Source organism: Vombatus ursinus, unplaced genomic scaffold (genome assembly GCF_900497805.2).
Source record: "Vombatus ursinus unplaced genomic scaffold, bare-nosed wombat genome assembly UNPS02001419.1, whole genome shotgun sequence".
Lineage (NCBI taxonomy): Eukaryota > Metazoa > Chordata > Mammalia > Diprotodontia > Vombatidae > Vombatus > Vombatus ursinus.
The window spans coordinates 23,962,710-23,976,076 of record NW_020941197.1 but is presented as its reverse complement, the minus strand read 5'-3'; the positions used below and the strand labels follow the sequence as shown (position 1 = coordinate 23,976,076).

General features: G+C 35.9%; 1 protein-coding gene across 6 annotated transcripts in view; it reads right to left on the bottom strand.

The window, feature by feature from the left end:
• The window catches only part of QTRT2 (queuine tRNA-ribosyltransferase accessory subunit 2), a 57,341-nt gene that overhangs the window by 36,983 nt on the left and 6,991 nt on the right, over positions 1–13,367 (bottom strand). For 5 of the 6 annotated variants that reach the window (XM_027868698.1, XM_027868689.1, XM_027868671.1 and 2 more), the window contains exons 2-4: positions 6,864–7,084; positions 3,933–3,988; positions 221–297 (exon numbers count right to left, since the gene is read on the bottom strand). In XM_027868698.1, the coding sequence (XP_027724499.1) occupies positions 221–297; positions 3,933–3,988; positions 6,864–7,063 (333 nt within the window). In that variant the 5' untranslated portion in view covers positions 7,064–7,084. Of the gene's footprint in view, positions 1–220; positions 298–1,518; positions 1,786–3,932; positions 3,989–6,863; positions 7,085–13,367 lie in introns of those variants that run through there. The other variant, XM_027868706.1, reaches the window with a different exon arrangement.

The following is a 13,367-nucleotide window of genomic DNA, read 5'->3' as shown; positions in this document are numbered from 1 at the left end:
TTAGCATTATCATTCCCTACTATGAACTATCTTCTCTTACTTTATTCATAGCAACAAAGCAGGGGGCTCTAAAAAGTGGAAGAGATAGATCAGAGCTTCTAAAAGTCTAATTCTTTATTCAGTTGTTTGTTTGCCATCTAATACTTTAGTACTTAAAGACTATAGTAGTCTAGATTTCCCAGTACAAAGCAGGCTTCCCAGGGTCCTTATGAGCACATACCTTGTTAGTTACATAGCCTGCTGGGCAGGGGTTTACAGGATCATGGAGGGAACAATAGAACATCGATTCTGGCATGCCTATGCAAACGAGAAAAAAGAAACGGAAAGATTTTAGGTCAATGATTTTACCATGTTGCAAAGACAGTATTTTCTACTAATAAATGTAAAGGAGGAAAAAAAAAACCAACTCAGATCTCATCAATTAGAAATAAATCAAAATGTGGTAAAATTCAGACACACAACACCTAGAATTTTCAATCAATCAATCTGCAAATGTTTATTAGCTGCTGTGCACCAGGCATTGCAGTAGGTGCTAGTGATAAAATGAATGAAATAATCCCTTTTTTCAAGGAGTTTACATTCTAACAGGGGAGACAAGTACACAGAGAAGGCTACATAGAATAAATATAAAAAAGAATACAAATAAATACAAAGTAGTTAAACACAAGGAAGTCTGAAAGAGAGGGATTGGCAGTTGAGGGAAAGGCTTCATGTAGGTGTTGTTTGAGCTGAATCTGAAAAGAACTTAAAACTAATTGTTTAATTAATTAGAAAGACATTATAATTTTATTAACTAATGAAGAAACAACAAAACATGCATGTTGATTACCTATGAACCCAAGAGGAGAATAAGTAAGAAAAATGATCCAGTAGCAGGAAGGTGGATCACCCCACTTAGGCTACACATGGAATTTAATATAAGGGTGCATCACTCATATATTCAAGGGAAAAATTACTCACAGGGATATTGTAATCTTTACATTACATCAGGGGTTCTTAACCTAGGGTCTGTCTGTAATCTTAGGTTTCTGGGGTCTTTTTTTACTATTTTGATAACAAATGGCAATAAAGTTTGCTCCCCTTGTAATCCTATGTATTTTATTTTATGAATTTAAAAACATCATTCTCAGAAGGAGTTCATGGACTTCACCAGACTGCCAAAGGGGTCCAACACATACAAAAAAAGTTAAGAATTCTTGAGTTAGAGGGATAAAACAATTTTAGAACACCAAACCTAAGATATTCCTATTTAAGATACTTTAAATAATCTAAAATTAGGATGAAAAATTTCCTAAACTATCCAATAAAAAAAGTAAAATTGTTTCAACAAAACATTTAAAAAAAGCTTTACAGTTTTCCCATCTTAGTTTCACTGCTCTAAGTTGTTAAGTCAACTCTAGACATCTTGTTTTCAATAACTTATTAACCTTCGCTTTACTGACAAAAATAAGATCTTTGTTTGCTCTAAACCAAGAGGAGCCAGAGGAGACGACCCTTTAAGCCAGAGTATTTAATTACCTTCCTAAGGAAGGCAGGAACCAGCAATCTTGTATCTGGTCAGTTGTTTTAAGCTCCAACTGTACATCAGCTTGAAAGATGATATCTGTCGATTCCCAGCATTAAGTCAGTGAGTTTCAGGAGGGAAGCAAGCTGGGGAAGGCAGATGCTCAGCCTTTTAGCTCCACCTGAGGCAGGTCTTCATATTGTGGCTTCACTATTTTGTTTGTAATGATTTTCCCAGACATTAGCAACACCCATGTTCAAGTATAAGGACAAAAAAACAACCTCAGAATAGAACACAAAGGAAAAATTCTATAAAGAACACCAGACTTGAGAGTAAGGAGACATATTATGGCTCTGCATTAAGGAGCTATGCAAATCTGACCTTCATCTATAAAGTGAGAGGGGTTATACCAGATAACTTTTAAGGACTCTTCTAACTAGAAACTCCTATGATTCTTCAAATAGTTTCTAGATTATCTAAGCTACTATTCTCCCCCATTCACATGAATAAAACAGAGAGAAATATATATACAGATGCATTTCCCTCTAGCACTGAGAAAACTTCTGGGCCTCCTTCCTATTCTTTCATGTAGTTACATGTTCAAGAAAAACAAACTCATTTTAAAATTAGCCTAAGCAAAATGTAAGTAGGAAGAAATCTCATCAAAAAAAATTGCTGTATAGTGTCTTCAGAAGTCATATTTATTATTTTTTGCTTTATTGATGGTTTTAGATTATCCATAGCACTCCTTTCCTTATGCATGGATAATTAGGAAAATAAACTTCAGAGTTCTAGCAATACACTCTAGAAAATAATCTTCCATTCTGTGCTTATATGTAATTTATACAAATGTGACACAGCTTCAAAAGTCTCTGTATCAAAAGTGTTACTGTAGCTTTAAAAGAAAATGGAAACTTCGAGTGACAGCTTAACTGTCAGTCTAGAAGGAGTCTGTGAAGAGACTAAGAGCTTATCTGTCATTTTGAAGAGACTATACCTAAATGGCTAAAGATGGCTAAAGAGAAGACATAGGAGAAAAAAAAAAGACTAAGATAACTTATTTCTAAAGAGAACTGAATTTAACCTTCATCTCACAAAGGAACATTAAGACAATTCTTGAGAAAAGATTCTAATCCATATCCCAAGAAAACTGAAGGGTAGTAATATGTTTCTAGAATTCAGGAGAAGTCAGCAGCTAAAATGATGATTAAAAGTGACTTTGGCTGTGTTCTTTCTCAGTTGATATACTGTATGTAATTATGTTAAGTCTTTGTTTTTTTTTTTAACACAGTTACTAAACAATATAAAGATTTAAATAATTACTTATAATTTATCACCAACTGTGGTATTTATTGAAACCTAAGAAATTAAAGGGGTTGATATAATGAGATAAACAAACGCTTATGGGAAAAGAGGTTTCTCCATTTTAATAAGTATTGCTCACTTAATAAATTTCAATAAAAATTATTTATTCAATAAATGTGTTGTTGTTCATCAGTTGTACCCAACTCTTTGTGACCCCATTTGGGATTTTCTTGGCAAAGATACTGGAGTGGTTTGACTTTTCCTTCTCATTTTACTGATGAGGAAACTGAGGCAAACAGGGTTAAGTGACTTGCCCAGGGTCACACAGGGTCTGTCTGAGGCCAGATTTGAATTCAGGAAGATGAGTCTTCCTGACTCCAGGCCCAGCACTCTTTCCACTGCGCTACCTAGCTGCCCTATTTAATAAATTTTAATTTATTTTAAAAATTTTAATAAATAAAATTAATTTAATAAATATTACTTCTTAAATGACTAAACAACTTAAAACTAATTCATTAATTAGAAAGAACATAGGGAAGTATTAACTCTAAAGCTCTGTCACTATGCTATATTTTTTTCAACTTGAATTTAATTAAAAAAATTTAATAATTTTTTTAAAAACTTCTCAAAGGCAGTTGCAGAATACAGAAGTTTGATGATTTCATGTATTAGAAATAACAAAAATTGGTGCTAGTTCATAAGTTGGGGTGGGATTTAAAAAAAAAAACAACATACCATACAAAGTCTTTCACTGAAATACAAAGCCTGTTAGTTGCAAATAAGTTCTTGGTACAAGAAGAAAACTGACTGAGAAACAAACAGCAACACATAGGTGTCTGTGCCTCAAACACTTCTCACTTAAGTGCTCCCTTCCTGTCAGAGCAGGGATTTTTAATGCAAGAAGAGGCCTACAGAAGGTAAGCTAGGACAATAACTGTCTCTTGTTATTTTTTTTTTTCTGGATGGAAGGGGACATATTCCCAAACAGTACAAAAAATTCCTGTAAAGAAGGAAAAAATATTTAAGACATCACAACACATTCAGAAATGAATAGTTGTCCCTGCATTACCAAACTCTAAAATTAGGATATCAACAAGACACATACTAATTATACAATTTTTACCTATAAATTTTCCAATTCCTTCCTTATATTCCTCCAAGACTTCATAGTGTTCTGCCCTGTAACCAAAAGAAAAACACAGGTGACATAACAGCTAGAGAAAAATCTGCCCAAGTTTTTGATGAGGCAGAGAAGGCATACTTAAATGCAAAATTACATCACAGCAAAACTGGTCTTTCAACAACAAAATTCAACACCATTTAAAGCCTCAGTTTTGCTATAGTCAGAGAATGAAAACTCCAAAACAACATATTCAATACAGACATGAGAAATGAGAAAAGACCTTTTGCTTTAGGATAGTTGGGTTTCCTTCTCTCTCTTCTCCCACCCTTAAAAAATCATTGTTATTTCATACAAGAATAGAGAAATATTTATCATTCATCAAACACTTCAATGAGTATAAAAGCAATAGGATGAAAATGACACAGAATGGGCAGAAAATCGTCGGTGAAGCAGAGAGACGTGGTGACACAATTTTCAGTTCTGTGGTCAATAATTGGCAGAAAAGAACTTCTAGCAGTGGGAGTGGTGGCCGTTACTCTGCTGTTTTCAACTTCCTGGGGGCACCATCTCTGAGCTCTGGTTTGAAGCATCTCAAAAGCAAGTTAGAGACCTGGAATTCTAAGGCTGGCTCTTCAGCTCTCTATAGGCCAGCACGTAGAGGAACAGAGGGTACAGTGCAGCTCAGGCCTTGGCCCTTATTATCTTTCTCTTGGTGCTACAGACCTATCCTAAAACAATAACTTAAGATGGGATCAACAGGGAAGAGTCTGATTTAGTTCTTACGACTCAAACTTGGTACAAGTGGAGTTTTTCCTGCTTCAGGGGCAGTAGGACATGACCTATACCTTGTCAAGGGAATGTGGATAAGCTCCAAATCAGCCTATGCTTGTTGACTTGGGAAAAGGTCTATTGCTTGCCTTGGGCTTATAATTCTTCCTCGCTCCTCCCTTGAATCACCAAAGTAATAATGCTATTATATCTTGTTAGATCAGTTTCAGTATCTTGAAACTACTTTTGTACTCCAGGTGAAAATTCTATGACATCTTAATTAGTGTTAATATTTAGTGCCTTCCTACTTGCCTACAGGATAAAATACAAATTCCCTGGCCCAGGACTTAAAACTCTTCACAATTTGGCCTACCTTTCTAGGTATTTCATATCACCATAATGCTTAGCACAGGGCCTGGAGCACAGCAAGTGCTATATAAATGCTAGCTATTGTTATTATCATTATTATTGTTGTCATTACTATGCACATCACATATATATTACACATATTATATATAGTAGGATGTGTCATTCTAATATATTTATACCATAATATATTATATATATTGATTTGTACATTATATTGTGTATTGTTAGGTATTCTGTTATGTTATTGTAACATATATTTAATAACAATATTTTTATGGTTCCTACTATATGCCAGGCATTGTGTTAAATGCTTTAAAAATATTATCTCACTGGATCCTCACAACCACCCTGGGAAGTAGGTACTATCCACATTTTACACATGGGGAAACCAAGGCAATCAGAGATTTAAGTGACTTACCCCAAGGGCACATAGGTCTTGTGGGAGGCTGAATATGAACCTAGCTCTACCTAACGCCAGGCCCAGCACACTCTCCACAGTACCACCCTGCTGTCATCCTTAACACTACATTCTCGTCCAGAGGTGTCAAACTCAAATAGAAGTGGGTTCTGGTGGCAGCACATTGACTTAAAAAACCTCAAACTAACTTTGTCTATGTTGTACGGTGGCACAATGGATAGAGTGCCAGGCCTGGAGTCAGGTAGACCTGAGTTCAAATTTGACCTCAGATACTTACTAGCTGTGTGACCCTGGGCAAGTCACTTTTTAATCCTGTTTGCCTCCTTTTCCTCAACTGTAAAAGGAGCTGGGGAAGGGAATGGCAAACTGCTCCAGTATATTTGCCAAGAAAACCCCAAATGGGGTCACAAAGAGTTGGACACAACTGAAACTACTGAACAGCAACAAATTTTATTTTTATTTATTTTGCTTAACATTTCCCAATTATACTGGCTGAATTAGGGGAGTTTTGCCAGCACCTCTGTTCTAGCTGACTCTGGCTCATACCTATACTTTGTACTCTATCTCCCCACCTCCTTATCTTGGAAGAGGGGCCATTATTTCTAGGATGCATTCCCTCAAATTTCTACCTCTCAAAATCCTTATCTATTATCAAAGTTCAATTTAGGTGCCACATCCTCTACAAAGTTTTCCCAAATCTCTAATTATTAGTACTATCTCTTTCTTCAAATCATGCATGTAATATGCCGGATTTGGAGTTAAGAACACCTGGGTTTGAGTCTTGCCTCCCTATGTAAGCCTCAACAAGTCACTTAAATTCTCTGAGGCTGAGTTTTCTCATTTGTAAAAAGAGGCCAATGATAGCACCTAATTCTATTAATAGCACCTAATAATAATCACAGGGTTGTTGCAAAGATCAAATAAAACAATATATGTAAACTTTTTTTTTGGCTAGGCAATGAGGTTAAGTGACTTGTCCAGGGTCACATAGCTAGTAAGTGTCGAGTGTCTAAGGCCAGATGTGAACTCAGGCCCTCCTGACTCCAGGGTCAGTGCTCTAACCACTGTGCCACATCACTGCTCCTATGTAAATAACTTTTGCAAACCTTAAAGCATTATACAAATGCGGGCTGTTATTATCATGTTATATATAGGCTGTATCCCTCTAATAGAAGGTAATGCCTTCGATGGCAGGGGTTGTTGCATACCCAGCACCTAACTCAGTTCACACACAGCAAACCCTTCATAAACATCTGTTGAAACAAATCTCATGTGTACATGTCTACATAAAGAACACAGGTCTTTGATAGCAAACAGCCTGTAATGATTACCCTCTATTACTGATAATAGCTGATACAATGAGGCCCAATATTTACAGTGAAGACAGGGTGAGTTGGGTCATGACAGGAACCCTGCTGATGACTTGCAACGTGTCATGAGTAAGATGTGGAGCCGACCCAGTTCTGGTGTACAGCAGGCAACCTGGAAACTCCATGGTGCGGTCCCCTTTCCTTCCCAGGTTATTTAATGTTCCAAGCCGATAGCCCTGAGCCACCTTGGAGAGACTCAATTTCATCTTGAAGTTATTCTCTGGTTCCTGATAGACAAAAAGCACTTGTTAGAAGGGATTCTATGACACATGAAAGCCAAACATTTTGCAATCAATATATGCCGTATTACCATTGGTCCCAGGTATTAATATTTTTATACCCATTTTGCATCAACTAGGTTACAGAAAGCAGTGGACTTGGAATCAGGAAAAACTGAGTTTGAATCCTACCTCAGACACACTATAACAGGGCAAAGACTCTATCAACCTCATTTTCTGCACCTATAAAAATAGGGGAGCAGCTAGGTGGCACAGTGCATATAGTACCAGCCTTGGAGTAAGGAGGGCCTGAGTTCAAATCTAGCCTCAGATATATAACACTTACTAGCTGTGTGACCCTGGGCAAGTCACTTAACCCCAACTGCCTCACAAAAAAAAAAAAAAGAAAAAGGAATAATAGCACCTCCCCCACAGAGCTGTTGTGAGGATGAAATGAAATACCATATGTAAAGCACTTTGCAAACCTTTAAGACTAGATAAATGCTAGCTATTATCATTAAAGGAAACTAGAGGAATTAGACTTGAAATGCCTTCCCTCAAGGTCACAAATAACTCAATGGCAAACCCAGAACTCAAGTCCATGTTCTCTCAGTTTTCAGACCGTCCTTAATCCACAAAATAGCTACACTGGTATTTTTTGGTACAAATTAAAATGAAACAAATGAAAAAGTAGGAATTTTTTTAAAAATCACACAAATCTGTTGAAATTTTCTTAGGATCACACAAAGTCTCTGAAAACTAATAGCTGATGAGAAAAGGGAATAGTGTCCCTGCTGTTTGACCACACTGTTAAGAGCTCAATTTTTTTTTCTTCCATTGGCAGTTCAAGTTCACATTCAGGACTTCAAGGTGATAGTTTCTGTCTTCTACTAGTAAACTCCAGCGATTCCCAACATAGTTCAGTCATTTATTTGACACGTTTCTGGCCTATACTAGCTTGCAGATCAAGAGTAGGAAAAAAACAAACCAACCATTTTCCTATTTAAACCAGTTCCTCTGGTGTCGACTGGGATATAATTTTAAATGTAGCCTGAGTTTTTCTACAAAGGCATGGTAAGCTATTTCCACATGTCATCAGTTCTTCAAATAACCCTTATGGATTCATTTAAGTACCACACCCCCCGCAGTTTTTTCCAATGAAATCCTCATCTGTAAGATGAAGAGGTTGTACCAGACTATCTCTGACAGTCCCTTCTAGTTCAAAATCTTTTACCTCAGATTCTATAAAATCTTAAGTTTAATAATATTCACCGTGTTAGTGGAGAAACTAACTCAGAAAACTGGGAGGCTCCAACTCATACTCCTTTTTTCTTTCTTTTTTTTTTAATAATTCTCACAAAGAAAATTCCCCAGGAAAGTGAACTTTATTCCCTTAAAGATTAAGAGCATTTAAACCTAATGCCCAATATACTCTTGGAAATTTTTAAAACTTAGCTTTCTCTTTTTGGCTGAATAAGAGAATTTATGTTGGTCATTCTGTGTAATCAATATACACAGTATAAAGTAAATGAGTCTGCTCATTTTCTTCCAACTAAAACTAGAAAACTCGTTTCAAGTAACCAAAGAGAAGTAGCCATAAATAATAGAGCCAATGAAATATACAGCAATGGGGAAGTTAGGGTTGTTTTAACTTAATAGAATAACTATAAAATATATGAAATACTATATACTACTACCCAGTATATACTATTTACTATATAATACTATATGCTACTATAAAGTGAAAAACTTAAATCAAAATTGAAATTTTATCAAAAGTGAAATCAGTTAAGATAAAGCAAGGATGTTGATGTCCCTAAAAGTTGTGGAAAAATATAAAATCAAAGAAAAAAATGGTGTTCTAATGAGATGCAAGGAAGAAAAATCACTCAGCTCCACAGGGAGGGAATCATTTTTGGTTTTGCTGGTGGATCTTCAGCATTCAGGACACTGCCTTGCACATATTAACTACTTAATAAATGCTTGCTGAATTGAACTAGTTTACTAACAGAACACATTGACACAGTATGTTTTCTTAGAGGATGTTTCTTTTATATTTATTGGCTCAGTACAGACAATTAGATTGCAAGTAATAAAAATTGTGCTTACGAAGGTCTGAGCCCATTTGTGGAAAAACTTTTGCTTTTAAAAACCTGTGCTCCAGAACATTAAAAGCAGGAGGAGGGGCAGCTAGGTGGCACAGTGGATAGCGCTCCAGCTTTGGAGTCAGGAGGACCTGAGTTCAAATCCAGCCTCAGACACTTGACACCAGGTATATGAGTCTGGGCAAGTCACTTATTCCCGATTGCCTAACCAAAAACTAAAAAAAAAAAAAAAAAAAAAAAAAAAAAAGCAGTGGGAAGAAAAAAAACAATACATATACTAATTGAATTCTGAGGAATCTATTAAATACGTGGCACTGATTCTTTAAGGTGGCAACAAGTGGGACTGTTGTTCAGACATAGATTCTGGTCAATCAGATCACTGACTTAGACTTTGGCAAAATATTTGGCCAAAGCTTTTTTGTTATCCTCATAGGCAAGATGACAAGTTGTGGACTAGAGGACAGGTGGATTCAGAATTGGATAAAAAAATCAGAAGCAAAGAACAATCATCAATAGCTTTATATAAACTTGAAGGGGGGATTGCTGATAGAGTATCCTAAGGAACCTGTCCTTGATCCTATGTTATCCAACATTTTTATCTAGCATAAGACAACCACTGAAGGTCCCTTCTAGTTCAACATCTATGATCTCTGATCTATAAAATCTTTTTTTTTTTAGGCAATTGGGGTTAAGTGATGTGCCCAGGGTCACACAGCTAGTAAGTGTCAAGTATTTGGTCTGAGGCTAGATTTGAACTCAGGTCCTCCTGACTTCAGGGTCAGTGCTCTATCCACTGCGCCACCCAGCTGCCCCTGTTCTATAAAATCTTAAGTTTAATATTATTCACCTTGTTAGTAGAGAAACTAACAGTCCTATTTTTTTCTTTTTTAAATTCTCACAAAGAAAATTTCCCAGGAAAATGAACCTGGACGAAAGTATACATGTAATACAAAAACTACATATTTGCAGATGACATGCAATTGAAATGGCAGATAACGGAATTAGAATCTAAAAAAATTCTGGCTAGACTAATGGGTTGAGTCTAATAATATGAAATTTAATAGAGAGAAATTTCTGTACTAAATATAGAAAAAAAATTCTATACTTTGGGTTCAAAAAATCAATTTTACAAGAACAAGATAGGGAAATCAGGGCTAGATCCTAATTTCTGTGAAAAATATGGAGGTCTTAGTGGACTAGAAGATAAATATGAATCCAAAGTGTGATATGGCAGCCAAAAACACCATTTCAACCTTAAGCTGAATTAAGACAGGCAAGGGAAGCACTAATCCTGATATACTCTGTCCTGGTCATTTCCCAAAGAATTCTACCTGCTCATGCCCATTTTTCTAGTAACAAGCTTTTGAAAAAGACTGCATTTAATATGCCTATCAAGAGCCCGAAAAAGGATTCCTGTTACCAAATCCAGCTTGTCTTTTACCCCTGGGTGGGCAAGTTACCACAAACCATTCCCATCCTTATCATCATATGTCCTAGGCATCGGAGGTTAATTTCAAGGGTATCAAGAGTAGAAGAAGTAAATACACCCTCCTGCCCATTATCTAAGATTCAGTAGCAGATGTTTTCTAAATGAATAATTATGTGGTAAATTTTAGCTCTGTACCATTAAAAGATAAAATCAAAATTCATATATATGTGTGTATATATAACATACATGTACACACATACATACCTATATACACATACATGCACACACATACACACACACACATATATATATACACATACATACATACATACACTGCAGTGGGAGTTACTGAAGGATCTAAATTACAGCCAACCAGATCTTAGATGAAAAATTAGTACAAGAAGTATGAACACTTCCCAGTCTCCCTCACAGGGTGCTTCTAGACTGTAATGTTTCTGTTCCTCCATCAGCCTTCTCCATTCTGATACAAGTATCAGTATCTAGGTGAGGGTCGAAGGACAAGTACAGTTCGCCCTGCATTTTGAGATTGGGTTGCTGCTATTTACATAAAGCAAAAGCCCTGTTGATTCAGTTGTTATCAGGTCACAATCTCCCCTCTCCCCAAATGTCCTTGAAGATTTCAGAAAGCTAACTGTCCAGGTGGCAAGTGTCTGAGCTCAGGACAGCCTTGGAGCACTCAGGACCAGTCTGTCAGGCAATTCGGGCTTGACGAGACCTTTGACAAACTTAGACATTTAAGTATTCGTTAACCTGGGGAGAAATCTCTGATGGTCTGTTTCTCATAATTCATCTAAAGATAATACATAGTAGTCAACAGTCAGCAGCATTGGGAAGTAGCAGTTATCTCAGGATAGATAGGGTGCTCAGCTAAAGAGTAATAAGCATCCTGAGAATGACCTTGAAAAAAGCAACTTTATCATAGGAGAGAGAGGGCCAAATCTGCTGTAGATAGAGGAAAAGGGGGGGGGGGAGAAAACCTTCTGCACTTTTGATGAACATCTCTGAGGCTATATTTAAGTATGTATAATAAAGGTATTAATATTAAAGGGAAAAAGGATTAAAACAAACTATACTTAATACAAATGTTTCTTTAACTTAGGAATTTCCTCAAATGGGGTTTCACTTAAGTTTCAGAAAACAATAACAACAGCAAAAATAATAATGATGGCTTCATTTATCACTCAGTCTCATTTCTAGAGGTAGAAATTCATACATTAGTACCACCTCATATGTTTTGCAAAACTGTGCTTATGTGATACAATTTTCTGTACTTCTATATTTCTTTTTTGGTGGGTGGAAGGGGGTAGAAGGGGAAAAAAATGAAAGTTTAATAATTGAAAGATGGTATTTTTTAAAGTTAGTAAGTACTTCAAACGACAAAGTGGGTCAAAGCAATCAAAAGAAGGCACTGGTTAATTAAAAAAGAGTACCTTGAACATCCTATTCTCAGTCATATTTGAGAATGGAAGGATATATGTTTTGCATGACTTCACATGTTTAATGGATATTGTATTGCTTGCCTTCTCAGTGGGTGGAGGAAGGGCTCGAGGGAGGGAGAGAATGTGGAACTGAAAATAAAAAATTAAATAAGAGAATGGAAGGATACCCTGAGAATCAACATATTATTGGTAGCAACTTTTAGACAATCAAGGTCAGAGTCAAAAAGCCCTTCTTTCCTTACAACAGAGCCTAAAAATGCTGCCTCATCTTGTAAAATAGTTGTAAAGCAAATTTTTACATTACTTAACCTAAATACACGTATTTTATCTTTTACTTCAGACTATGGGCTACAGTAATAGGAGATGCCTGTTCTTAATGAAATTCATATGAAGGTAATAAGCAGTACCAGCCCAAGGGATTGCTAATATATTTCAAAAATAAATGTAGGTTATTAGGAAGAAAAGGTGGTAGGCAATAAGAAAGTAAATGAACATGTTACAAAGGTATCCTTTCACTTTCTAATAGTGTTTACTTATATTATGTCCTTGCAACATACCTCAACTACTCAATTAAATGAAAAAAACAATTTTCCAGAATTCGATGTCAATTCAGCTAAACACCTCTGTTTCTTGGAGGAACACATTACCATAGGAAACAGGTAATAGGAAAATACTGTATAATGAAATTGTACAGCAAAAATAGATTGTGCATTTTATATGGAGGGATGCTGGGGTCAATGAATCAGAAGCAAAGAGTGAACTGCTTAGAAAAAAAAGTAAATTTGACCAGACTTTTCTTATTATACAAATATCAGATTTTCTCGCTGGCAAGGCATAACTACACTGTATTTTGACCAAAGTGCAAAAAATAAACATGTAAATGATATGGCAATTAAAAAGGGTGATAATCAGAAATCTGAATGTGTTCTAAGACCAAGCAAAAGAACAATCAGAAATCTGAATGTGTTCTAAGACCAAGCAAAAGAACAGAAGTATCAGTATGGGGACTCCCAATACATTATTTGTTGATGTGAATTTCGAGTGGCATAACAAAAAGTCCTCAAAGTTTCTTGGAAATGTCATCCTTACTCTGTAAATGAACATTATAATGCCTTTCATAATGTCAAATGTATGTCTGGAAAGAATCCACAAAAGACCACAACAAAAGCCCCATCGTAACATGCATTCATACAGTGCTTTTTTTTGGTTATAACATGACTTTTTTAAAACAAAATTTGTTTTGCAAATATTTTGAAACTGCATTCAAGGAACCATCTTAAGTAACAGAGAACCATCCT